Source organism: Callithrix jacchus, chromosome 6 (genome assembly GCF_049354715.1).
Source record: "Callithrix jacchus isolate 240 chromosome 6, calJac240_pri, whole genome shotgun sequence".
Lineage (NCBI taxonomy): Eukaryota > Metazoa > Chordata > Mammalia > Primates > Cebidae > Callithrix > Callithrix jacchus.
Genome location: NC_133507.1, coordinates 104,065,929 through 104,092,911, shown reverse-complemented (window position 1 = coordinate 104,092,911; position 26,983 = coordinate 104,065,929). Strand labels below are relative to the sequence as shown.

At 51.0% G+C, this 26,983-nt stretch overlaps 1 protein-coding gene across 7 annotated transcripts in view; it reads left to right on the top strand.

The window, feature by feature from the left end:
• Window positions 1-26,983, top strand: part of SCTR (secretin receptor) — an 81,506-nt gene that overhangs the window by 29,864 nt on the left and 24,659 nt on the right. For 4 of the 7 annotated variants that reach the window (XM_078327964.1, XM_002749522.6, XM_078327962.1 and 1 more), the window contains 4 exons: window positions 11,418-11,525; window positions 15,566-15,669; window positions 23,964-24,061; window positions 25,580-25,712. In XM_078327964.1, the coding sequence (XP_078184090.1) occupies window positions 11,429-11,525; window positions 15,566-15,669; window positions 23,964-24,061; window positions 25,580-25,712 (432 nt within the window). In that variant the 5' untranslated portion in view covers window positions 11,418-11,428. Of the gene's footprint in view, window positions 1-260; window positions 377-11,417; window positions 11,526-15,565; window positions 15,670-23,963; window positions 24,062-25,579; window positions 25,713-26,983 lie in introns of all 7 variants that reach the window. The other 3 variants (XM_078327963.1, XM_078327961.1, XM_078327960.1) reach the window with 2 other exon arrangements.

Sequence of the window (26,983 nt, the reverse complement as noted above, 5' to 3'; positions counted from 1 at the left end):
CCAGGGATGGTTGTTTTAATGTAAGATGTGTTTAAAATGTCCCACAGTTTTCTAGTGGTTCCAGGATGAGGCCCAGCTCCTGACCTGGCCCCTGTCCACATCTCCACCCCTAACACTGCCAGCCAGCTCAACCCTCAACAAAATTACTTGCAATTTCCTGCCTGTCCATTCTCTCCCGCCTCTAGCCTTTGCACATGCAGACCCCTTGGCTACAACACCATTCTCCGTCTTCTTCCCTCTGAAACCACCTACCTTTTCAGACTCCTCTAGGAATGATGTCCTGAATGCTCCTGGCTCCCCTGGTCGAGTGAGTTACCCCGACTCCTGCAGGAGACTGCTTCTCTCTCTCCTCGCACTTCTGCACTGCACTGTAAAGGTGTGTTTCCTGGACTGTCCCCGTCCCTGACAGAGGCAGCAACAATGTTGCCTTCCTTCTTCCCCAGTGCTTGACACAGGGCTTGCCCGACTGGGTATTCAGTGTGTGTTTGTTGACTGACTTACTGAGTGAATGAGGGCAGATACGTGGCTGAGAGCAGGGAGAAAGGAGAAAATAAAAGACAGCCAGTCCCAAGGAGAGAGTGGGAGATGAGGTGGAACCTTGGAGGCGGGTGAGCTCCCCACAGGGGACACAGATGCCCCAGGTGCCCAACTTGTCACAAATTAGCTGAGGCGAGTGACGTGGTCCTAGTCACTGGTGGAGGGACGCTCTCCAGGGTCCTACCTTGGGGGAGAGAGGCGAGTCCCTGTCTTCACTGGCCATCCCCTATGGAGTGGTGAGCCAGCTGTGCCTGCCCACTCAGGTCCCGACTAATGACTGTGCTGGCTGGGGCTTCTGCTCCCCTCTGGGCGTCCGCATTCCTGTTGGATCTCAGGAGGAGACTCCCCACCGTCGAAGGAGAGGGTCTGCTGTGAGGCAGTTTGGGCTGGGCTGGATCTGGTGAGAGGAGTGGAGCTGAGCATCAGGCAGGGAACAGTCAGCCAGACCGGGTGCCACTCTTCCTTTCTGGGGCTCTTGGGCTAGAGGATTCTCCCCACTCCTCAACGTGCCCATCTTAAAGTGGAGAAAATAATCCGATCAACTTTATGACACCGTTGCAGGGAGTAAGTGAATTACTGCCTGAAGAAGGCAGGACGTCTCCTCATAGCCAGGAGCTCCTCTCATGGCTTTCTGTCCCAGCCCTTTGGTGCGACCAGGCTGACCTCTGCCTTGAATGGCTGGGGTCCACTTAGGCCCTCAGCCCTGCCTGTGGGTGGTGCCTCTTCTGTGAACCGCTTGCCCAGTCACCTTACCAGTGCCGAGTGCACGTTCACATTACTCCAGAAGTTGCACCCACATCCATGTCTCAATTCTGGGTTGAGCGATCCAAGCAGAATCGGTCATCCTTCTTCCCTAAGGCCCCCCATGCAGTGCACCAGCCCTTTCTGCCAGGTCCTGATTGTGCATCCAGGGCTGAGAAAGCTCACTGGGGATTCCTGCCTGACCTCTGCCTCACACTCACTGTGGGGACCTGGGCAGGCCCTGACTGTACCCCTCCTTCTGGACCTTACTCTCCTTGAGAAAAGAACTCACCTGGCTTTGCAAGAGCTAACGTGTCTGGCCAGGCCCTGGCGGCAGGACTAAGGAGGGCCGGCGTGCAGGTGGGTGAAAGGGTGGCTCAGCCGCCCCTCCATCACAAACAGCTCAGTCGCCGGGATCTGTTTTGCATATTGACCTTCTGCAGTGTGCATTTAGGAAAGGGATCTGTTGCTTTGAAAAGATAGTTTTAAAACCCTGAAGATGTCCAAGGACTCTGTCTGCTGGAAAAGTCTTCAGGCCTGCCCCACTGAGTGGGTCGGAAGCCAGTGACCAGGGCTCCATCTGGGAGCGTGGAACGGATGTGCTGTCTGAGTAAAAGTCCCCTAAGACTAAGAGGAGAAACGGCCAAGGCCTAGAGCTGGTTCCCAGAGCCCCCCCAACCTGTCGGGTTTCAAGGCTCTATCCTGGCACCTGTGTGTGGGAAGAGGCTGCTGGGGCTCCCCGTTGAGGGTGCAGGTTAATGGTTAAGCTCCCGGGGGTAGAGGTTAATGTTTGAAAGCCAGACGAGTCACAGGAAACGCCACTCAAGGAGCTGTCACTAAGCCTGCCACACTTATCACAGATAAAAAATTAACTCTTCAGCTATTCCGGGTTAGGCGGCCAAGGTCTTACTGGCATTCTGTGGGAACATTCAGGGTCACCCTAATAGCTGCACGGTCTGCCCCACAGGGCTATTTATTACTATGTTTACAGAAGCCAATGCCCCCTCAGAGCTGGCTGATGGAAGGGCTGAGGCTCTCCCCAGGGGAAGAATGTTCCAGGACAGTGTGGTGATAGGAAAGGTGTGGGCTCGACAGTCGGACAGACCTGGGTATGTGTCCTGCTCAGTCACACAGGTGCTCTGTGACCTTGAGCAAGACACCGGTCCTCTCTGAGCCTCAGTGCCCTTGCCTTCAAGTGGGGTCGTGCCATCCCCTTTTCCTTCTTGTCTCTGCCTGCTGGTTGCCCATCCCCCCAGAGCATGGGTCCAGGAAAGCAGGCTTTTTATTTTGTATCTTTTTTATTGAGGTGAAATTCACATAGCTTTAAATTTACCATTTTAAAGTGAATAATTCAATGGCAGTTAGCACATTCATAATGCTCCATGCAGCCACCAGCTCTATCTCATTCCATAACATCTTCATCACCCCAAAATAAAATCCCTGTACCCATTAAGTAATCACTCCCCTCCTTCCCTCTCTCCAGCCCCTGGCTATGGCTCATCTACTTTCTGTCTCTGTGGATTTGCCAGCGCTGGACATTTCACTTCACTTCAACGGAAGCATCTGCTACGTGGCCTTTTGTGTGTGTCTGGTTTTGCCCAGTGTGATGTTCTTGAGGGTCATCCACGGTGTAGTACGAGTCAGTGCTTCATGTGTGCTGGCTGTTAGTGCACTTTTCTCTAACATTCCTAGCTCCTTTCTGGAGTCGCCTGGCCCCCAGTGCCCTCTGGCAGCCACACCCTGGACCATCCTCTACAGCCGCCTCTGCCCAGCCATTCTTCCTTGGCACTGCTGATCTTGGCTCATTTTTCCAAATTTCATTAGCTTATGTTTCTATAACATTCTAGAGAATTTACATTTGTAGTTCTTAAAACAACTGTGCCATAAGCACCATTATTGCCCCCATTTCACAGATAAAGAAACAGGCTCCAAGGGGCCAGGATTGCATAAAGATGAAATGGGACTCAGCTTTGCCATCCAATCTGATCAAACACAGCACAACGGAGCTGTGAATGACTGATAACCTTAACCGCCCCCCAACCCTGCCCCACAACAGAGAAGGTTTTCCATTAGAGAAAACAAAGACAGAGATTGCTGCTGACAATTAATCCTTAACTGGCGTGAAAGGTGATGTGAAATGAATAGCTTCAGGTCAGTTCTTGGGTGGATGAGGTTCCGTGGGGGTGACGCATACTTTGTGCGGTCCCTGGGAGGGAAGGACTTAGCTCCTAGTGCTCAGAAGCCAGCCTGGGGCTGGCCTCATGGACACAGATGGGCCAGTCTGCTCTAGAGAAGTGGCTGCTCCGCCTTAGGGCTGGAAGATTCTTCATCTCATCTGTGCAGACTTCATTCTGCCTCTGATGCTCTTCTCAGTCTCCTAATTCCGGGATCCTCTCTGCTTAAATATTTTCAGTGATGGGGAACTCATCACTCCCAAGATAGCTCATTCCATCAAACAGCTTATAATTCTTGGTTCCAAGACTGACTCTTTAGCTGTTTCTCCTGTGATGTGCCTTTTTTTTTTTTTTTGAGACGGAGTTTTGCTCTTATTACCCAGGCTGGAGTGCAATGGCGCATTCTCCGCTCACCGCAATCTCTGCCTCCTGGGTTCAGGCAATTCTCCTGCCTCAGCCTCCTGAGTAGCTGGGATTACAGGCACATGCCACCATGCCCAGCTAATTTTTTGTATTTTCAGTAGAGACGGGGTTTCACCATGTTGACCAGGATGGTCTCGATCTCTTGACCTTGTGAACCACCCGCCTCGGCCTCCCAAAGTGCTGGGATTACAGGCTTGAGCCACCGTGCCCGGTCCTGTGATGTGCTTTTAAGTACCTTTATTGCCGTGGGATTTCAGCTCCTCTAGCCCCTGTGTGTCTGACCACAGCTCCTGTGTGTCTAGACATTATAAATGAGAGCCACACCTAAGACTTAGGTCAACTTGTTAGCAAAGCCAAGGAAACCTCACCAGGCTCTCCCTTGGATGGCCTGGGGATGGGGCCATGGCTGAGCCAAGCAAGGCAAAGGGACACACAACGCAATCGGGAAACAGGCTGCTGTGCAGGAACTTGGCCTAAGGCTGTGGAGGAGGAGCAGGAGCTTCTCTCTGCTGTGCACTCCCCAGGGAGGACTCCCCACTATCCCGAGACTGCCTGTCCACATTCCAGCTGTGGACACCCTCCTGGGCCTGAGCAGGGTCTCCGAAACTCAGCGGGGCTCTAGGTAACCCTGGGCCTCCCCAGATGCCTGTGGGGTGGGGACTTGGTTTTGAGGACCCTCTACAGACAGCCCACTGTGTGTCTCCATGCTGACCTAGCCTGGCATCTGGTCTCAGGAGGCCGAGGCTGAGCCAGGGCCTCTTTCCCTAAGTGGTCATCTCCGGGAGGAGAAAGGGATGAGTGGGGGCAAGCAGCGGGTGGAGGTGCCTCAGAGATGGATGTGGCAGTCCAGAGCAGAGGAAACAGCAAACACCAGCAAAAGCAGAAGCTAGGAGATACAAGGGCAAGACAAGGAGGAGCTGAGCCTTCCCTGGTGACCCCATCAGCCGATGATGTGAGCACCAGGGACATGGAGGGGTGTGAGTGGCCCCGTTCAGCATGGCCCCATGCCACTGAAGCCTGACACATTGCTCCAGAAATAGTCCCAGGTTTTTATCGGGCCATCTGAGCCTAATTATAAATAGTGGACTGGAGGATGGAGGCTGCACTCCGGGTGAATGCAGGGCAAACTCTCAGGCACTGTCCTGCCCTTTCAGATGGCCCTTTCCCCTCTCTCAACCACCCCCTCGCTGCACCCCAAACCTGCCTCTGGGGCAGCCTCTCTATCCTTGTGGGCAGGACAGAGGAAGCTGACATTGCTGTTTCTGCTTCGGACCTGGCCCAGGGCCAGGGGCTCCACAAATACAGAGACCATGAATCTTTATCTACAAACCCCACTGGGTGAAAATAGGACCGTCTCCATTTCTGACTTTAATTCTGATTGCATTCTCCTGGGGTGGCAGACATTTCCGGATCTTCCCCTGCAGTTTTCTGAGGGGGCTACAGATTCACACAGCACCACCACCGTGTTCAGAGGGATCCCGTCTCGCCTGCAGCTGACGATGGTGTCAGTCACAGGTGGTAACTGGCAGAGTCCTGCCTATCCTGGGCCACTGGCCCTTCTGTGCTTTGCCAGGAGACATGGGCTCAGCAAGACTGTCTGTGGTCTGCCTGTCTAGACCTGCCCCCACTCTCATTTCTCCTGTGGGCCATCCCACCCCCATGGGACTGGCTGGGCAGGAGGGTATTTTTGCCTCTTCTGGAACCTTCCATGTCCCAGCTCATGACTTCCCCTCCATCTCTCCCCAGTTTATGGGAATTCTTGCTCCTTTTCTGTTTTCTCCCAAGAGCTTTGATAATCCCAGAATACCTCTTCATCCCCCAGAGACCTTTGGAAGCCCAAGCCAGGAATTCTTCTTGCCTTTCTCTGTGGCTTCAATCTGAGAAGAAAGAAGAGAGAAAAGAAAAAAACAAAAAAAACAGGAGAAGAAAAAAGAAGTTGATAGATCAGAAAGTATTCCACTGTAACCACGTATCATTTATTTCTCACAAAAATGCTGGGGAACATTACTGTGCCCATTTTATAGATGGGGAGACTAAGGCTCACAGAGGTAGGTGCCATACCCAAGGTAGGCTTGGGTCCAAAACCCATTCTATATCCACCACGCCACCTGCCTCCACCGGGTGTCCCATGCTGTCCTCCTGGGCCACAGGCACTCAAGAAGGCACGTGGCGTTTGTGGGCTGGCACTGTCTTCTCTTGTTTCCCCACTTCGACCTCCCAGCCTTCCATCCCACCCCTTCCAGCCAGGCAGCTGGTGGTGGAAGTGGCCATCAGAGATGACAGAGGGGTGGGGAGGCCTGCTCCTCACATGCTTTGGATCTGCCTGCCCGCACAGCCAATGTATATTCCTTCTAGCCCTGGCTCTCTGGGGGCAGTGACCCCTCCCTCGTGGCTCAGTAAGTGTGGCCCTATTGACAAAGCTCCCTGATCCCCTGTCTCAATGACTGCCCCTCACCCCCAACACAGGCAGTGAGCTGTGCTGCTCTGGATTCAAAATTGCCCAGGATGATCCTAGCCCTGGGCTTTGTCCCTTCCCTGCCAGGGCTCCCTGGGAAGGCCAGGGCCAGGACAGGTATCTGACGCTAAGCCAGGAGCACTCTTCCCTACCTCCCCCTCCTGCTTGGCTTGGGGGCCTGGGGAGTCCAGGAGTGGGGTCTGAGATGCTGCATTCACAGCCTGGGGGCAGTGCAGGACAGCCTCCACAAGCACCAAGGAGGCCACAGAAACTGCCCCACTCCCCCAAGCCGCGTTCCCTCCAGCCTGGCTCCAGCCACGTGCCTCCTGTACTATGATCCCCTTCATATTTTTTCCTTAAAATCAATGGACTTAGCCTCATCCTAAACAATAAACTTCACCTCATCCTAAACAATAGTAGCTATAAAATCACAGATGTGATCTGCTAGTTTTATACATTTTCTTTAAAAAAAGGTGTAACTATTAAAAAATGTTCAACTATGTACCAGCCAAAAAGCACAGGCCCCCAGTGAGTGCGGAGCTCATCGCATGCCGCGAAACCCCGGGTCTGTTCTGTGCCTTCTGTGCCCAGACGGTGGAGCCAGGCCTGAGAGAGAACGAGGAAGTGTCACTGGTGCTCAGGAAACGAGGAACGCTGTGTGGGGCTAGCAGCCAGGTCTGCTGCCACCGAGGCCACCCTGGAGGAGGCAGCCTGTCCCAGGCTGGGGCATGGCAAGGCTGGGTGGGATCCCAGCCCCATTATCACCAGCTCTGTCATCCACACTTGTCCCTCCCGCTCTTGGAACCTCAGCTTCCTCATCTCTGCCGTGGGGCGGTGACTCTACTTACCCTTTGGCTGCTCTGAGCTTCAGCACCAGGATGTCTGATGTGCGTCCAGCACAGGCTGGGCATGGCCTGTCCCCAGGTGTCCCCGGGGCCCTGCCTGACATGACCCAAGTTAGGAAGCCTCTCAGACGTGCTGGCACCATCCACATCTGTCTGGCCAGCCAGCCAGCGTTGTCTAGCCTCATGGCCCAGAATCTGTGGCTGGTGCCCTGGCTGACCTGGTCAGTCCAGCCAGTCCTGAATCTGTTTCTCTCCAAGTGAGGCAAGAGGCTCCTGCCTTTTTCCATGCTCTGGAAATGCCCTGGCTGCTTCCAAGGCAAGAGAGGCTGCCCTGAGCTGGTAAGGGAGCTGCAACTTGAAACGAGGTGTCTGGCTGCCACCCTGAGATGGCCACATAGGGAAAGGGGCCCTGGGCCAGCCTCGGCCTCCTGAGACTCCAGATGCCAAGCTAGGTCAGCGTGGGCTGTACATAGAGGGTCCTCAGGACCAAGTCCCCACCCCACAGGCATCTGGGGTGGCCCAGGAGACCCTGCTCAGGTCCAGTGAGCTCTTCCACAGCCGGAATGTGGACAGACAGTCTCGGGATAGTGGGGAGCCCTCCCTGGGGAGTGCGCAGCAGAGAGAAGCTCCTGATCCTCCTCTTGCAAGTAAAGCTTCTGCATATGGGGTTCCCCATCTCCCATATGCTCCTGGGACACAGACCCCTGTCCTGTGGCCTCATAGATGCTTCCACTGCCCTGTAAAAGCCCTGCCCAAACACTGCCATCTGTGTCCCTCTCCAATTCTCTGCCACCCTTGCTCATGGCTGCAGCCTGCCCTTGTGGTTCCTGGGCCTGCCCCGCCTCCAAAGCACCCACAGGCATTTTGATTTCAGGCCTGGGCTCTTCTCTGGGCCCTCCCACTTCCCCTCTCCCTTTAGGGGCTGGACCTCTCTTCAGGGAGAAACAGGTCACACCTGCCAGGGCTTTCTCGCTCCAGTCCAGCATCCTCCCCGACCCAGGCCCCCTAGCCTGGCCCACCTTCCCTCCCCCACCCCCCTGCCTCTCTCCAGCTCCCAGAGCCTCGCTTGAACAAGGAGGGCACTAGGCAGCTGGAGACAGGTCAGGTGGGTGGAGAACAGGGTGGAGACAGCTTTCAGACCCTCTGTTTCCTGGCTGTGTGGCCCAGGAAGCCACTTCTGGCTCTGTTTAATTGCTGCATTTAAAAAGTGGGGGTAGAGCCAAGCCCCTCTGGAGCTGGGGCACTGCCATGGGATTACGTGGGATTACGTGTGGCACACACAGGGCTCCTCCCCATCAGTGCCACACCACAGCTGGTAGGCCCTGGATGTGGACTGTAGAAGCCAAGTGGGTGTTGAGGCAAAAGCCACTTTACCAGGGATGCGTGGTGGGGACTGGTGCGGGGGGCAGTGGTTGCAGTTGGCGTCCTTTCATTTATTCATCTGCTGTGTTTGCTGAGCACCTGTGCTATGCCTGGCCCATCAGAGGCACAGGGGCCGGCTCTCCTGGGCTCTCTGCCTGGTCGTGGGGGAGGCATCTACACCCAGGCACCGAGGTGAAGACACAGCTGGCAGTGACCCCCACTGCTGGGTCTGTGACTGCCTGTCTCACTCTCTTTGAATTGCACATAGGAGCCAGGGGTAGGGCTGAGCGTAGACATGAGGAACCCTCAGCCGAGGAGCAGAGTGGAAATTCTCAAAGCAAGCCTTGGAACCACTTCAGCACCATCTTTGGGGAATTTTTAAAAAGCAGATTCCTGGGTCTGGCCTCACCAGGATGGAATTAGAATCTCGCCTGGGTCCTAGGGATCTGCATATCTCTGAGAGGCACCCAACTTATTCTGATGTAGGCGGGAGGGTCACATTACTGCAATGGGACAGGTCGCCAGGGAGATTTCACTTAGAGGGGATGAAGGGGTCAAGGACACTATGGATGCTTTGGGTCTGGTCAGATTAATGTCTGAAAATAGATTCATGCTCATTAAAAAAGCTGAGCATTTGCCATCTGGGTATTCCCTCGACCCCTGCACACTGCCTCCATCGCTCAGTCCCCGGAGGTAAGAATTGCCGTTCAGGGGACCCAGCCTAGTTCAACCTCCTGAGTCCAAATGAAAAAGGAACAGGCCTGGGGAGACCAGCGGGAAAGAGGCTGCCAGTCTGCTGCCTACTCTGGGCAGGTTTTTGAGGTGGGTGTCAAACTCTTTCTCTGGACAACCTCAGGAGGGAGGTGCTGGTCCTCCCAGAAAAGATGAGGAAGTGAGGAAGTTAGCAGGGCAGCTGACAAGGTGAGGTGGGCCTGGAGCCTGGGTCTGCCGACTTGAGTTCTGGCTCTTTCTTTCTGAAGGTGGTGTGCTCTGCCCTGTGCCATGTTCCCCAAATTTCTTGCCCTTTCCAAGCCTTCCCCCAGCAATGACCTCTCAGAGGACATGCGTTTCCAGAAGTCTGTCGCAGGAAGCAATTTCCCTGGGTTTCTGCCCTAGGATCAACTTTGGGAGAATTCGTGGGTGGTCATGTGAAATGATGTCTTAAAAGACAGTACAGTCACAACTCACATACGAATATAAAATGAATACCCGCCGAACACCTTGTTTAATCTGTGAGGGAGTCAGTAAGTTATTACCAAAGTACCTGATCTGGTGTGGCTATTTCCCCACTCAAATCTCATCTTGAATTGTAGCTCCCATAATCCCCATGTGTCGTGAGAGGGACCTGGTGGAAGGTAATCGAATCTTGCTGGCAGGTTTTTCCCATGCTGTTCTCGTGATAGTGAATAAGTCTCATGAAATCTGGAGGTTTTATAAAGGGGAGTTTTCCTGCACACGTCCTCTCTCCTGCCCACTGGCATGTAAGATGTCCCTTTGCTCTTCCTTCGTCTTCCGACATGACTGTGAGGCCTCTCCAGTCATGTGGAACTGGGAGTCCATTAAACCTCTTTTTTTTGTAAATTACCTAGTCTCAGGTATGTCTTTATTAGCAGCATGGAAATGGACTGATACAATACCATATGTATGAGGCAGAACGGCAATATGAATTTACAAATAGGTGCAAAACTGGCTGAATACACAGGGAGGGAAGTGAAATGAATCATATTTCGACTGGACAATAATTATGCCTATGGATGGGAATCATTCGCATTGCTAACAATCATCTAGAACTTACAGGCTTGCAATCCAGCTCAAAGACAATAAAAAGCCTGACACTCCATTGAATCAGATAATCTGGAAAGCTATGCTTAGACAATGCTGTGTTTTGGACCGAATATACCTAGTAATTTTTTTTTATTCATCTTAAAGTCTTTTGGTTTTCAGAAGTGGGCCACACATCTGGCTCTGAGCTTCCTTGCAGCCAAATCAAAGAGGAAACCAGCTTCAAATGTAGCGTCTGTGTATACTAGTTGTTCACAATAAGTTCAGCTTCTCACTGCATTACGACCAGGTTCTGAGAGGGGCTTCATCAAGGGAACTCAAGTGACGTAGAAAGCAACATCCTCAACATTATTCTTGCCGCAAATGCAGTGGAGCTGTGTCCCTAGGCCAGGGCAGTGGCTCTCAGAGTGTGGTCCCAGGACAAATAGCATCAGCCTTACTTGGGAACTTGATAGAAATGCAGATACTCAGGCCCCACCCCAGACCTACTGAGCCATCTGTGTTTTACCAATCCCTCTGGATGATTCTAATGCAAGCTGAAGTTTGAGAATCACGGGACAAGAGTTATCAACTCTGCAGTCAAGCGTAAGAATTACCTGGAAGGCTTTCAAAGGACATCATGGCTGGTCCCACCCAAACCAATTCATGCAGAATCCCTGTGTGCCACGCCGGTTATGTCTATCTTTAAAGCTCCCCAGATAGTCGTACCACGCAGCTAGGAGGGAGGCCCACCGCTGCTTAGTTGTTTAATGTAAACTGAGGCCAACAGATGTGCCATCTGCTCCAGAGAAATCCAGACCTTCTCTTGCAAGCTTATATGAGAGGGTGCCTTCCTTCTGTCCTTCTTCCCTTCCTCCTTCCCTTTCTTACTTCCTTCCATCTTCAACACTGAGCACTACTATGTGATGGCAGAGATCGAGGGCCCAAAGAGGAAAAGGTGGCATTGGTTTCTGATCCCAAGGAGTCAGCACCTAATGGGAACTTGGGAAGTAGTCTAGTGGGAATTCCAGTCAGGCCAGGTTGTTGGTGATGGGGACAGGGTGGTCGGGCAGCCCTCAGTCCATCCCCATCCCTGTCTGATGCTGCTTTTCTCTCCAGGTTGTGAGGGGATGTGGGACAACATGAGCTGCTGGCCCTCTTCTGTGCTGGGCCGGACCGTGGAGGTGGGGTGCCCGAGATTCCTCCAGATGCTCACCAACAGAAATGGTAACCACTCAGCCCATGGGGCCTGGCGGAGAGTCTGAGGGGGGGCCCTCTGGGTGGGGCCTCAGCTTAGAGGCAGGAGGCCAAGGAACCTTCTCTGAGGACACAGATGATTGCAGGGGATCGGAAGCCTTGCTTGGGAATGTGGAGTGGGCTCAATTCTCAGGGTCTCAAGCAAGGGGACGGGAGGCAGTGCACTGGGGAAGTGGGTAAGGGAGCCTGGCCTGCTTGTATGCCCCATGCCCTTCAGTTAGGAGCTTTCTTCCTTCTTTCCGTGTTTCTGCCCCCTTAGCAACCAGGGGCCTTGCTCCAGTCCCATGTCTGGATCCCCTCCTGGCAGCTCCCTAATGGCCTGGCCTTCCAGAATGCTTCCTTCCTCTATCAGGCTCTGCTGATGAACTGGCTCCCTGGGAGCCCCCAGCCTCCTGGGGTGGGAGGTTCTCTTATCAGAAGACAGCTGCAGTTTTAAGAATTTTCCTAATTGGCACACATTGATGAAAAGTCGACCATGCAGAGGGCATTTTTATAAACCATAAACCCACCACAGATCGCAGCCCTTTTCTCTTGACCCCGTAAAGAGTAATAATCACAGGGACTGAGAAAAGCTGTGCAGCTGTTCCTCTTTCCTGGTCCAGGCAGGACAGGAAAAGCTGCCTGATGAAGCCTGAACAAGAACAAACCAAAGAACAGCTGATTTAATACTAAAACGCACCAGCCTTCCAAAGTCAGGCAAGGCAAGATGACTGTGGGAGGGGAGTGCAGATTCTTCTCACCATAATCCTGCTGTCCACATGCACACGCATGCACACTCACCCATATATTTGGGGAACTTGCTGCTCCCTCGAAGCCTCACTCGACACCCTACACTATGGGAACTGGAGGAGTTGAGGTAGACAGGCCTGAACCCCACTCCTCCACTCCCTGGCGTGGTAATGTTACCTGCCAACACGGCCCCTCCATGCCTGTCTCTGGGGTCCTGGGAGCTCAGGACACAGGAGATTAGTCCACATGCGGTGGCCCTGGAGCCGCAGGCTGGTCAGGCGTGAGCTCACGCCTAGGCTCCGCTTTCTGACTCCCGTCCACAAAGTGACCAAGTGCTAGGCCTGTCACATCCTTTCTCAATTACTTGCTAGAACTGCTGCCTGTCTCATTAGGTGGAGGCTCAGTGTCTCCCTCTTGAGGCTCACCCACCCTTGGATTGCTTATGGCCAGCCGCGGGAAGCTCAGGGGTCCCTGCTGCGTCCACACAACGTGAAGATGGAAGCTGAGGTCCTGCGCCGACTCTGCTGCAGTTTCTTCTCGTAGCCACATGGTGTCGCTGTGGGGCTGCAGGTCTACACCGAAGCCCTGCCTTCTGGGCTCTGGGCTCTCTCCCAGGCGCTGGGGCCACGCTGTTCATACCCAGCCTCGGGGCACTGGCTGCCCCCAGAGCACAGGCCAACAGTTGGCCTCAGTTTGTCACCAGAACTCCCACCTACACACCTTCCTCCCCATAGATCTGCCTCTGGGTCTTGATTAGACCCCTGCCCCTTCATCTCCCCGAAGGAAGGCAGGGATGACCCCCATCCCTAAACCCAGAGGGAGCGCCCAGTGAGGACAAGGTGCTCTGGAAATAAATGAATTCTCCTTTAGGGCACCTACCACACGGGTCCTGAAAGGAGGAGGTCCACGTGGCTGGAGAGACCACAGGCTGGTTCTACCCCCAGATGTTTCTGTTCATGCCAGGCCTAGAATGCTCCCTGTGGGGTGCATTCCTTTGATTCTGGAAAGGATGCTGGTCTTCCAGAGTTCCTTTTAAAAGCCGCATTTCCCCAGCGGCTGCCCCTTGGCTCTCTTTCTCTTCCTGCTTAGTGGGGATCTGGCCTTCAAGCCCGCATGCTTTCCTACCTGATTAGGGTCCCGGAGCCTTTTGAAAGTCAGATGAAAGCGTTGGACTGGCCTTCCTGCAAACTACACACACACACACACACACACACACACACACACACACACACACCTGTTTGGGGGTCCCCTGAGGTGCGCACTGGTGTGTGCCTGGTTAAGTTTCCCTTACCTATTAGGAATTCAGCCCTAGGGAAGTGGGGGTGGCATTGAAGGGGCTCCAGAGAGAGCCCAGCCCACCTCCTTTGCAGCTCTGCAGTTTGAAGGCAGGAGGCCCCGCCTTGTTACCAGCTCTGGGCACCTGGCCTGGGTCACATGCAGCATCTGTCTTGGGAGTCCTGCTGGGTCAGTGAGGAGAGGGCCCCAAACAGGCAGGCCTGCTGCCTTCTGCCGGGTCCACAGGGAGCCCAGCCTGTAGGCATGCGCTGTCTTATAACCTTCGATTCTGGAGTCTCTGCCCCCTTAACTCGCCTTCCCATACACCCAGCCTAAATTTGACGACTGTTGTTTCCCACTTGACAACCTAACTCCCTTGATTTAATTCCAGAAACCTCCCACACCTCCCTAAATTCCAAGATTCCAAGCCCTACCCACTCCTGCCTATTTTAGAAAGGCCAAAAAGAGAGGGGGGTGATGCCTCGAGACCAGTCTGTGCCTGGCACCAGCATGGGCATTTTCCATGTGCTCTCATGTTTCCTGCTCACTCTTGCAGTGTGGGTGATTATTTTGTGGCACAGAAAAATGATACACTGAAGGTCACACAGTGACCAAGGGGCTGCACTGGGCTTCAAACTCAGATCTGGCTGCTTCTAAACCTGCGCTCCAGGCCTCCTGAGCCTTCACAGGGCAGGCATGCCCAGAGGACTCGGTCTCCTGGTCCTAGACGCTTCCCCTGAGACTTCAGGGAGAGGGCCTGGCAGGAGAGCAGAACAGTGATGGCATACACTGTGGCTGGGCACCGCAGTCCAACTCTCGGCCTTGATATTCTGGCCTATAAAATGGGCAGCAGCACCTCCCTCAGTGGGGCACTGTGAGGATTAGATCTAAATCCTGTGAGCCAGGGGCCCAGCCCCTGGGGCTGTGTAGAGGAGCATGCCAGGCTCAGCTGGGGCTGTTGAGGCCCCCTTGGGCTGGGCTCCAGTGAGAACAAAGGGGTGGCAGCGCTCCCACCCACTGGACTTGCATCCTGCAACACCTACACCCTCCAGAGCTGGGAAGCTAGATCCCAGCCCTCCTTGGCAGCTCAGAGAACAGAATGCAGTGGAGCCATTCAGCCAGAGGAGGGAAGCTCCTCACCGTGGCCTTCCAAGGCTTTTTTCCTGGCTGGTGGCTCCCCTCCGCAGGCTGGGTTCTTGCTGTAAAAGCTCCAGGGGGGAAGCGCTCTCCTCTTCCCTATGAGAAGAGCTCAGAGCAGCCTCTTTACCCCCATTCAATGTGCCTTTCTGTCAAGCCAGCCAGCCTGTGTTTGATAAGCAAAGACTCTGGGCCAGGCGCTGGGAAGGTGGGGAAGCCACTGCCCACGTGGTAAGAGGGCCCAGCATGCAGTCTCGTGCCAGGGGTGGGGGTGGTGAGTAACTGAGCGGGAGGACTGTGGTGGCCTCACGATTATTATGCAGAGAAATGCAGAGGGGTGTTCTAGAGGTCATGGCTGAAGGTCTACTAACTCCACCCTCCATGAGGGGTGCTGCCCGGAGGGGTTCATCTCAATGGCACTCTGGTGGTTTTCAAATGGCTGCATGAGCAGGGTGTGAAGTTCCATTTAAAACGGAACTTCTGTGGAGCAGAATGAGTAAAAATGGGAGCCTGAGAAAAAATCACGATGGGAGTGGCCATGTATTGAGCAAGCATCACAGATTCTCCAGGGACCTGCCTGTTAAACAGTGGCAGGACCTGGGGTCAGGAGCAGCACCCAGCTGGGGTGAGAAAGGGGACTGGCACGTGGTGTGTGCTTAAGAGCATGGGTTCTGGAGCCCGAGCCCCAGGGTTCAAATCCCTTTTCCCCTATTCACTAGGGTGTACTCTTGGGCAAGTTCTGGAACTGCTGTGTGCCTCAGTTTCCACACTATACAGTGGTTGTCGAAGCTGCATGTTACAATAGATGTGACTATGAAAATCGCAGTGCCTGGCCCATGGCTCACTTACAGGATGCTTGGCACCCACAGGTTCCTTGTTCCGAAACTGCACACATGATGGCTGGTCAGAAACCTTCCCCAGGCGTGATCTGGCCTGTGGCATTAACGTGAGCGACTCTTCCAATGAGAAGCGGGTAAGCCTGTTGAACTGCCCCTGATGGACCCGGGGACAGGAACCTGTGGGTTGAGGAGGCCTTGGAAGAGGAGAGGGTGGCACAGGCCTGGGACAGTGGTCAGGACGTAAGTGCTGCCCTGTCCCCCTGCCTCCTACTCACCCAGGTGTCAGTGGATGTGCCTCACTGCCCTGGTCTGTTGACCTGGAGATGATGGTCAGGAGGACCCAGGCCCAGGTAGGTAGGAAATGTCCTGTACCACCACACTGAAAGAGAAGCTAACGTGGTGGCTGAATGCTCAGAGCCAGGCTGGTGCGTCTGAATTCCGACCTTGACCTTAGTGGGACTGGGGAAGACTGAATCACTATGTGCCTCAGTTTCTTCATCTGAGAAATGGGGCTAATAGTGCTGACATAGACTTGTCAGGAGAACTAAATGAGTTAATTTATGTGCATACTGAGGTGGGTGACTGCTCATAGTAAGTGCTCAGTAGATGTTTGCTTTTGGCCAGGTGTGGTGGCTTACACCTGTAATCCCAGCACTTTGGGAGGACGAGGTGGGAGAACTGCCTGAGACCCCATATCCACAAATAATGTTTAAAAATTAGCTGAGCGCAGTGGTGTGTGCCTATGATCCCAGCTACTCAGGAAGCTGAGGCAGGAGGATTGCCCGAGCTTGAGAGTTTGAGGATGCAGTGAGCAGTGATTGTGTAGCTGTACTCCAAGCTGATCAATGGAGGACAGAGTGAGATGCTGTCTCTTAAAAAAAAATGTTTACAGCATTCGAAGGAGTCTCCTGGCTCTCATAAGCAAGGAGGGAGCCCAGCCGCAGAGCAGCCCTAGCTGAGAGGATGCTCCCTTCAGTAATCGGCTGACCTTTTCTGGGGACTTCCGGAGGCATCCTCTGAGGGTGGCCATCAGGGCCCTATTTGGGCTCAGCTCCTTCTGCTTCCTTGTTACTTCCCAGGATGGCCCTGTCTCTCAAATCTTACACATACCCTGCCATCCTGCCTCCCACCTGGGCCTTTGCCCCTGTTAGAGCCCCTTCCTTGCCTTGGAGAACACTTTCCTCCTCTCCTTTCCTGATTTTTTTTTCTTTTGAGACAGAATTTCACTCTTGTTGCCCAGGCTGGAGTACAATGGTATGATCTTGGCTCACTGCAACCTCTGCTTCCCTCTTGGGTTCAAGTGATTCTCCTGCCTCAGCCTCCTGAGTAGCTGGGGTTAACAGGCACGTGCCACCACACTCAGCTAATTTTTTGTATTTTTAGTAGAGACAGGGTTTCTCCATGTTGGTTAGGCCGGTCTTGAACTCCTGACCTCAGGTGATCCGCTTGCCTCGGCCTCTCAAAGTGCTGGGATTACAGGTGTGAGCCACCGTGCCCGGCAGACTGATTCTTATACGTCCTTCAAGACTCCACTGGAGCCCATCAGTGCCAGCCCTTTCCTCCTCTCTCCACAGGTAGGGCTCCCTTAGAGCTCGGTGTTGGCTATTACCTACTGTGTTATATTAAAATGATTAGTGTATGTTATGTGCCTCCATCTCTCTCACTAAAATACAAGCTCCTCAAAGACATTCATTCATTCCACACTCACAGAGGACCCGCTATGGGCCAGGGCTGGGTCTGGGCAAAATTGTGGTGACAAATCAGTCTTGTTCATTTCCAGGTCCCAGTGCCCCTCACAATGCTTGGCACCTATGATGTGCCCAGTAAGTAGTTGTTGTGCACGTAAACGTCTACCGAGTGCCAGCTGCTTGATGCACAATTGTATTCAATCCTCAAAATAACCCTGGACATTCATTGTTTTTCTCACTGTGCAGAAGAGAAAACTGGGGTTCAGGGATTAAGGAACATGCTTATAAAGCAGTGGAGGTCAGATTTAAACCAAGTCTAGCTCCAAAAGCATCAGCGCTCCGTCCTCTATCTTCTGATGCCTCCCCATAAGGTGTGTGGCCCCCCCCAGGAAGTGCACTTTAAGCAGGTCCCATTAGCTAAACTCCCCAGAGGAAATATGGGCAGATACGCTTGCTTGACCTTTGGAGGGTAGGGTGAGGTCATGGGAGAAAGCACCAGTGGAGAGTGGCAGAGTTCAGGGAGAAGGGAGGGAGTTGGGTGGCAGAGCACACCCTCTTCTGTGTTTCTCTAAGACCCCTCTCTCTATATAGTGCATCAGCCTTGCTCTACGTGAAGGAGGGCAAGCTACAAGGGGAGGACACATTTCCTTCTTTCTCAGGGTGTGTCATCCCATTGGGACATACATGAGATCTTCAGATCTGATCAGAGTGGAGTGATTAATAAGGTAACTAGACAAGGAGTGGGCACTCATGGTCTTGGAGGGATGGTGAGTGGCTCTCCCACCACCCATCATGATATTCCTTTTTAGTTTTATGGATTTTACAAATTTGATGTAAGGAAGCCCCGTGTCTTCATATCAGTCTATCATAGACTGCAACCTCCTTAAAATCCATAAAACTAAAAAGGAATATCATGATGGGTGGTGGGATGAAGTTTCAAAAGAAGGCTTTGTGCTGCAAATAACACACATTTCTAACTAGTTTAATAAGCACATATGGCTCACATAACTGGAAATGCAGAGAATGGGCTTTGGGATTCTTTGATGAGGCAGCACCACAGAATCACCAGGGACCGTATCATTTGTATCTTTCTTTCCTGCTCTCCTGGTGGCTTTGTCCTCAGGCTGGCATTGTAAGATGACTGCCATCAGAAATCACAGCACAGGCCAGGCACAGTGTCTCAGCCTGTAATCCTATCACTTTGGGAGGCTGAGATGGGTGGATCACTGGAGGCCAAGGGTTTGAGACCAGCCTGGCCCACAAGCAAAAACCTGTCTCTACTAAAAATACAAATTAGTCAGGCATGGTGATGCGTGCCTGTAATCCCAGCTATGTGGAAGGCTGAGGCAGGAGAATTGCTTAAACTCGGGAAGCGGAGGTTGCAGTGAGCCGAGATCTTGCCACTGCAGTCCGGCCTGGGCAACAGAGTGAGACTGTCTCAAAAAAAAAAAAGAAAAAAGAAAAAAAATCTACACAATGAGAACTGTTGACTTACACAAATCAGCAGGAAAAATGGAGCACAGGGCCTTAACCACAATGTTCATGCCAGGATTAAAACTGTAAAATCCCAAACCAAGGAGCTGAAATTTTATAAAGGAAAATGGAAAGCTCTAGACTTAACTCAGAAAATGAACTGTCCAAAAATGGTGGAAAGGAGACCTAGCTTGGCTTCAGCTTCCATTAAAAAAAAACCCAAAATGACAACTCTAAGGTTGGAAGGGTGTCCTGACCACATGATTCCCTGGTCCCTGAATGCCAGTCCACTTGAATCATCCTATTTCTTATTGTTAAAATGCCTTTGCTTTTCGTCAACTGAGGGTAAAGGTATGTGTTAGTTGGTTTTCTTTTCTTCTTTGCTTTGCGACATCCTTACTTGGCATACGCCAGTATATTATTGACGCACTATATTACCGACACCAGTAGTGGACCCAGATTGCAGTAAGAGCACCCATAGATGCCACGTGGGTAAATAAAATAAGATTTGCAAACTCACTGTTGCTCTTGCAAACCCAATGCAGCCCCACTGCCTGCTTTTGTAAATAAAGCTTTATTGGAACACAGCCAAGCCCATTCCTACTACAGTAAGGCTATTTCTCCATGACAAGGGCAGAGACCACAGGGTACCCAAAGCCTAAAATATGTACCTCTGTCCCTTCACAAAAAATGCTTGTGACAACTGATCTAGAGGCTACAAAAAGCAGGTGGCACGTCAGGACAGACAGCAGTGAGAGAGACAACTGAATTCAAGACAGCAGTGAGGCTTCTGGGCCCCATGTCCTCTGGGAGTGGTACAGACTTATGGATGTTAAGAGCTGAGGACCAGCTGGGTGTGGTGGCTCATGCCTGTAATCTCAGCACTTTGGGAGGCTGGGCTAGGAGAATCACTTGAGCTCAGGAGTTCAAGACCACCCTGGGTCACCTAGGGAGACCCTATCTTTACACACACAAAACATTTTTTTAAGTAGCTGAGCGTGATGGCACTTGCCTGTAGTCCTAGCTACTTGGGAGGCTAAGGCAGGAAGATTGCTTGAGCCTGGGAGGTTGAGGATGCAGTGAGCCATGATCGTACTACAGTATTCCAGCCTGGGTGACAGAGTAAGACTCTGTCTCAAAAAAAAAAAAAAAAAAAAGAAAGAGCTAAGGACTGAAGGTCACATGAAACCTCCAGGGAGCAAGGTTCTTTCTGGGTGGGTGAGGTCTTACAAGGCAGGAACCTGAGAGGCGGGCTGGTCACCTGGTGGGTAATGGCCACAGCCGCAGGACGGTGCAGAATCTTCTGCCTATCACCACCCCTCCTTGCCACCATGTGCCCCTTCAGGCTCTTACAGGCTGGCCCAGGCATCCCCAGGAGTGAGGCTGCCACCCTCCGCAATGCGGCTCATCTGTACATGGCAAGATTAGTGGTTCACACAATGGTCCTCAATTTGACATTTCACAGGTCTTTGACGTCCCAAAGCCTAGGAACCATTAATTCAAGGCAACCCACTGCCTTCAAGGGTCTTCTTCCTCTCATCCCTGAGAGATGACTCCTGGCTTCCAGGAGAGCAGTAACATTAGTGGGAACTCAGTGTCACATGGCAACCTTCTCATTGAAGGCCACCTCCCGCTGTCAGAAAATTTTCAGTCACCGCGAGTCAAAATCTACCTCCTTTCTGGAAACTTCCCCCATCTGGAGCTCACACACGAGGTCTGGCCCTTCTACATTCATTCAGTCTAACACTTTTCTCCTCTAAGTGGGTGTTTTTCCCCTCTAGGTGTCATGAACCTGGTTTTTTCTTGCGCTTCTCAGATGACACCATTGCCCTCCTTCAGAAATGCTTCAGCTTATTAATGTGACTCTTAAAAGAACATGCCCAGCCTCTCCAAACATTCCCACGTGGCCAGCTGCCCACAGCACTCCATCAGTGTAACTGAGAATGAAGCTAATTTTTGAGCTATTTTGTGCCTCGGACTTCATATCATCTCAAACCGCTGACTCATTTTGAAGGAGGATGGTGGGGTGGGAAGAAATTAAAATTACCATACACTGAGTGTTTCCTATGTGCCAAAGCATCGTCTAGGTACTCTATCTGACACCATATTTGTTCTTTCAACAAGTCCATAAGGTAGATATTATCCCCATTTTGCAGATGAGGAATCTGAGGCTCAGAGAAGTTAAATAATTTGCTCAAGGTCACACAGCTGGTGAGTCCCAGGCTGGGTTTGGAACCCTTGTCTCCCGGCTCTGAAGGCTGTGTTCTTTCTCTGTCACACACTGGGTGACACTGTGGAGCTTGGGTCTTTCTTTCTTTCTTTTTTGTTTTTTTGAGATGGAGTTTCATTCTTGTTGCCCAGGCTGGAGTGCGATGGTGAGATCTCAGCTCACTGCAACCTCTGCCTCCCAGGTTCAAGCGATTCTTCTGCCTCAACCTTCTCAGTATAGCTAGGATTACAGGTGCCTGCCACCAAGCCCGGCTAACTTTTTGTATTTTTAGTGGAGATGGGGGTTTCACTATGTTGGCCAGGCTGGTCTTGAACTGCTGATTTCAGGTGATCCACCCACCTCGGCCTCCCAAAATGCTGGGATTACAGGTGTGAGTCACCACGACTGGCAGAACTTTGGTCTTTCTAACCTCAAGGTTATCTTCCCATGAAGAGCTATCAGCCAGGTTTCCCCTATTTTATTCTTGTGCCTTCTTAAAAAATTAACTACCCTATTCTTTTGGTTACAAATAGCCCTTATCCACTGTAGAAAAATTAGAAATATAGAAAAATTACAAAAGAAAATAACAATTGTATTTGCAAACCTATAATGCAAAGTTAACCACTGTGAACCTCAACTGTATCTCTTTACAGTCTTGTGTCTCTGTATGTATGAGATTGAACCACATGGAATGGCTGATAATTCAATCTTTTTAAAACTTTTCTTTATTTTTTGTGTTTATATTCAATCATTTTTGATCTACAAAAAAGGGAAATTTCATATAATTCTTTTTAAAAATTCATTTATTAAAATTTTTAAAAAATTCTCAGCAGAATCCATTTTCATATAATTACACCTAACACATTTTTACATATAGATGGAATCACATTGCACACGCCAAATTTGAATTCTGCCTTTTAATGTGACAGTATATCACCATGTACTGACTTGTTTTAAACTCTTGGTAAACAACATTTCTCTATTTTTTCGAGATGGTGTCTCGCTGTGTTGCCCAAGCTGGAGTGCAGCAGTGTGACGGGTGCATTGCAACCTCCACCTCCCGGGTTCAAGTGATTCTCCTGCCTCGGCTTCCTACGTAGCTGGGATTACAGGTGCACGCCCATACGCCCTGCTAGTTTTTTTGTATTTTTAGTAGAGATGGGGTTTCACATGTTGGCCAGGCTGGTCTCGAACTCCTGACCTTATGATCCACCCACCTTGGCCTCCGAAAGTGCTGGGATTACAGACTTGAGCCCCTGTGCCCAGCCTAAACAACATATTTTTATTAGTGGTACAGCATGAAGTTCATTTGTATTTAAAATAATTGAGTTAACTATTCTTCTGTTGTTGGACATTTGGGTTTTTTCCTCGCTAATACATCTATGATAAACATCTTTAGCTATAAATATGCTTTTTTATTTCTGATTATTTTTTAGAATCAATTCCTGGAGGTAGAGGGAAGTCAAAGGAATGCATATTTCAAAGGTTCTTGATACATATTTATTACTTCCCAGAAAGGTTGAACCAGTTTTCACTCCTATTATACCTTCACCTGTATAGAAAATTATTACTTTTAAATATTTGTTAGTTTTTTTGTTAAAAATTATTCTTTTAATTTATATTCCCTTGATTCTTTTTAATATCACTTTATTTTTTTTGAACCTAAATGCAGATCTTTTAACTTTTTTTTTTTTTTTGATACAGAGTCTCACTCTGGTGCCCAGGCTGGAGTACAGTGGGGCAATCTCAGCTCACTGCAACCTCCCTCTCCCAGGTTCAAGCGAGTCTCCTGCCTCAGCCTCCCAGGTAGCTGGGATTACAGGCATGCACCACCACCCCCAGCTAATTTTTGTATCTTCAGTAGGGACAGCGTTTCTCCATGTCATCCATGCTTGTCTCAAACTCTAACCTTAAGTGATCCACCCACCAAGGCCTCCCAAAGTTCTAGGATTACAGGAGTGAGCCACCACACCTGGCGAAATCTTTTAATTTTCATAGTTCTATTAGGTCTTCTTGACTCAAAGATAAGTCAATAATGTGAAGTGGCTGCTGAATAAGTGAATGCCTGCTTGACTGTATAGGTGTGCTGTGTATAGACCGGGGAGATGGGGGGTGATGGGCCCATTCTGCCTCTTCCTGGTCAGAGAATACATCTGGAGCTTTTCAGCTATGTGGTTCTGGGGGTCTTATTTAAGAAGAACATTAACAAACTGGCACATATTAATTTAACTAAAGGTTGAAGGATTGTGGAAAGAGGTTAAAGACATAGGGAATATTTATTTATTTGAGACAGGGTCTTACTCTATCACCCAGGCTGGAGTGCAGTGGCTGGATCATGGCTCGCTGCAGTCTTAACTTCCCACACTTGAGCGATCCTCCTACCTCAGCCTCTGAGTGGCTGTGAACACATTTGTGTACCACTATGCCTCGCTAATTAAAAAATTTTTTTGGAGAGACAGTGTTTTGCCATGTTGCCCAGGCTAAACTCCTGAGCTAAAGTGCTTCTTCCTCCTCAGCCTCCCAAAGTTCTGGGATTATAAGCATGAGCCACTGCACCCAACCTGACACAGGGAATATTTAATATAGAGAAAATAAATGAGAAACAGATGGGCAGAATAGCTCTATTAAAAAATGGCAGGCTTCTCTGTATGACCTTTGCAACTTTTCCAGAAAATGGACCAATATGTGGTGCAAGTAATTGATTTTAGCTTCACATAAACAAAATCTAATCTTTTGTGGTGTTGTACACCAATTAACTTTCTCAAAGGGCAGTGAGCACCCTGTCTCTAGAGGTATTAAAGCAAAGGCTTGAATTCACAGAGTTGGCAAAAGAGCCCCATACATAAGGTGGAAGTTTGAATTGGCATCAGATGACCACTAAGGGCTTTTCCAATGCTAGGATGTTACGGTGTTATGCCTCTGTGACCTGGCGTCCTTGGAGTATGGTCAGAATAGCAGCGTCGGTGGGGTTCAAGCTGCCTGAAGTGGGTGCACTGAGGCACAGAAGCACAGAGCTAGCCAGGAGGGCCACGGGGCTGACATGTGTCTCTCTCTGCAGCACTCCTACCTGCTGAAGCTGAAAGTCATGTACACCGTGGGCTACAGCTCCTCCCTGGTCATGCTCCTGGTCGCCCTTGGCATCCTCTGTGCTTTCCGGTGAGAACACACTGCCAGCCCTCCCCAGGCAGAGACTTTGGGCCTCTTCTGAACCATCCAGGACAGAAAGAGGAAGGTCTGGGTGAACTACCTTGTCACGTCTTGATCTAAAGCTTACCTGTGGTAAAACATCGAGGTTCTTGTGACCTCATTTATCCTTTTATTGGTTCAACATTTGCTAAGCATTACTGAGAACTTGCGGCTGGTTGCTTTACGTGTATTATTCTAATTTTCACACAATGCTATGAGATAGGTAACAGGAGCCCCATTTTACAGGAGTACTAGCCAGATTCTGTTGCAAGAGACAGAAATCCACTTCAAAACAGCATAAGAAAAAGGCCACCTGACCCGGCAAGTTCAGGGGCATCTGCTATATGCGTGACTGGATCTAGGTGTTCCGTGGCCTCGGAGCACTAGGTCCGTCTCCCTCCATTCCTCTGCTCTGTGTTGGCCTCATCCTCTGGGATGCTGGGGTGGCAGAGACAACCACCAGCAGTTGGCTGGCATTCATCATGCTAGCTCAGCAACACCAGGGCCAACAAGAGCCTCTTCCTCACTGGTTCTCTAGTAAAAGTCCTCAGAGTTCTCATAGGCCGAGCTTGGGTCACATGCCCACCTTCAAGCCAATCACTACGGACAGCGTTGGAGCACTCTGATTGGTCGAGTCTGTAACAAGGGTGAGAAGGGTGGAGCCCTCCCAATCCAGAGCTGGAATGGGTTTCCCAGAAGAAAGCCTGTTCCGGGACCAGAAGCAGCAGAGCAAGTAACTGACTTCTGTCCCCTGCAGCAGTGGAGGGCATCGAGGTTCTGGGAAGTGAAAAGGCTTGCTAAAGGTCATATAGCTGCTACGTGGCAGAGCCGAGGTCTGCTTTCTCCCCGCAGCCTGCGTTCTTCTGTGCCCCCAGCCCTCTCCCATTGTGGTGGCCGTCCTCCCCCCTCCCCCCAAACAATTCAGGGAGCTGGAGATGGTGGTAGGTCAGGGCAGAATACAATGTTGCCCCTACAGCCCCGGCTTTTTATTTATTTATTTAGAGATTAGGTCTTGCTCAGTTGCGGGGACTGGAGTGCAGTGGCAATGATAGCTCACTGTGGCCATGAACACCTGAGTTCAAGCGATCTTCCCACCTCAGCCTTTTGTACAAGGAATACAGGCAGGCACCACCAAGCCCAGCTAATTAAAAAAAGAATTATTTGTAGATATAGAAGTCTCACTATGTTGAACTCCTGGCCTCAAGTGATTTTCCTGCCTTGGCCTCCCTAAGTGCTGGGATGACAGGTGTGAGCCAGACTGGCTTGCCCTTGTTTTTGTTTTTTGGTTTTTAACTGCAGTATGAAGCAAAGTAGACTGGCCACCTGGGGACCCAGGTCCTCATTCAGGTTATGCTTACAGAGTGTGATATGCTGAAAGAGCTGAAGTCTAGGGCCTCAGTTTCCCCAGTGTACTGGGGGCAGGTGAACTTGGGTGAGTCCCAGCCCCTCAGGCTCTGGCCTTTATGGCCCTACATTCTCTCCCTCCAGGAGGCTCCACTGCACCCGCAACTACATCCACATGCACCTGTTCGTGTCCTTCATCCTTCGCGCCCTGTCTAATTTCATCAAGGATGCCGTGCTCTTCTCCTCGGATGATGTCACCTACTGCAGTGCCCACAGGGTAATAGGCCTGGGTGCCCCGGGGTGTTGCCAGGCCCACCTGCCTTCCCCAATCTAACCTTGGAGAGGGAAGTAGCCTAGTTGTTCTTCCCCCAAGCTCCTGCTGAAGTTGCACTTAATACCAAGGATACAGTGGCCAGTACTGACACTGAGCCAGGAGGTTCAGGGAGATTCCACAGCAACATGTGCACAATCCGGGTCCTGTAGGAGAGAAGCTCGTGGGGATTGCCATAAACTCTCAGAGTCCAGGAGTGAACTAGCCACTCTAGGAATCAGATATATAGGGAGACTCCCCTTTTCCCTACTTCTGCCAATTCCTGGCTGAAGAAAGATGACCCAATCTGAAGAGGGTGGGGGTCATAAAAAGAAAAGGGTGAGCATGGGCCAGTATGTCTGTATACACGTGTTTGCAATAAAACAGTTGTGTTTTCTTAAATCTAACCCCCTTTCTCTTTCCAAATGTCCAGATGACTCAATTCATTGCAATCACCCTGTGTGTCAGTTGGGAATTCCTTTGCTGCAAAGAATGGAAAACTGTATATTGGGGTCTTAAACAAATGCGGGCTGTTTCCCACATAAGCAGTCCACAGATGAGGTGGTGCAGCGGCTGCACGATACCATGAGGGACACAGTCTTTTTCCCTGTTTCTGCACTGCCATCCTTAGAGTAGGCCTTTGATGTCATGCTTTATACCACATGGTTACAATATGGCTACTGCAACTCCAGGCCTCCCGTCTGTGTTCCAGCCAAGAAGGAGAAAGGTTGAAGGTTAAACTTTTTTTTTCTTATGGGCAGCTTTGCTTTTCTATCAAGAAAGGGTACCCTCCCCAGAAACTCCTACCTACATCTCATTGGCTAGAGCTGAGTCATGTAACCACACTTAATTGCAAAGGAGACAGGGTGATTGAGTTTTTTATATCACAGTCTCCATAGCAGAGGCAAGCAAGGGAGAAGGAAATTGGAATTTGAGATTAGTTCAGCAGCCTGCCTGCCACTTCTTCCTACCACTCACCTGTTTTTATTGGTCATAGTTTGTGTGTATGTGTGTGTGTTTATTTTCTGACTCAGACTGAGAGATTCTTCAGGTAGGATCCATGTCTTTCAAGGAGGTCTCCAGGATGAAACAAGAGTACCTGCTGGGAGTCAGGAGCCTTAAATCTTAACCACGTCTCATTACTGACCAGCACTGGACAAGGCCAGCAATGCTCCAGCAGGGAACCTACTTTTATGCAAAACCTCAGGTTTTACGAAACATTAGACTCACAAGTCAAC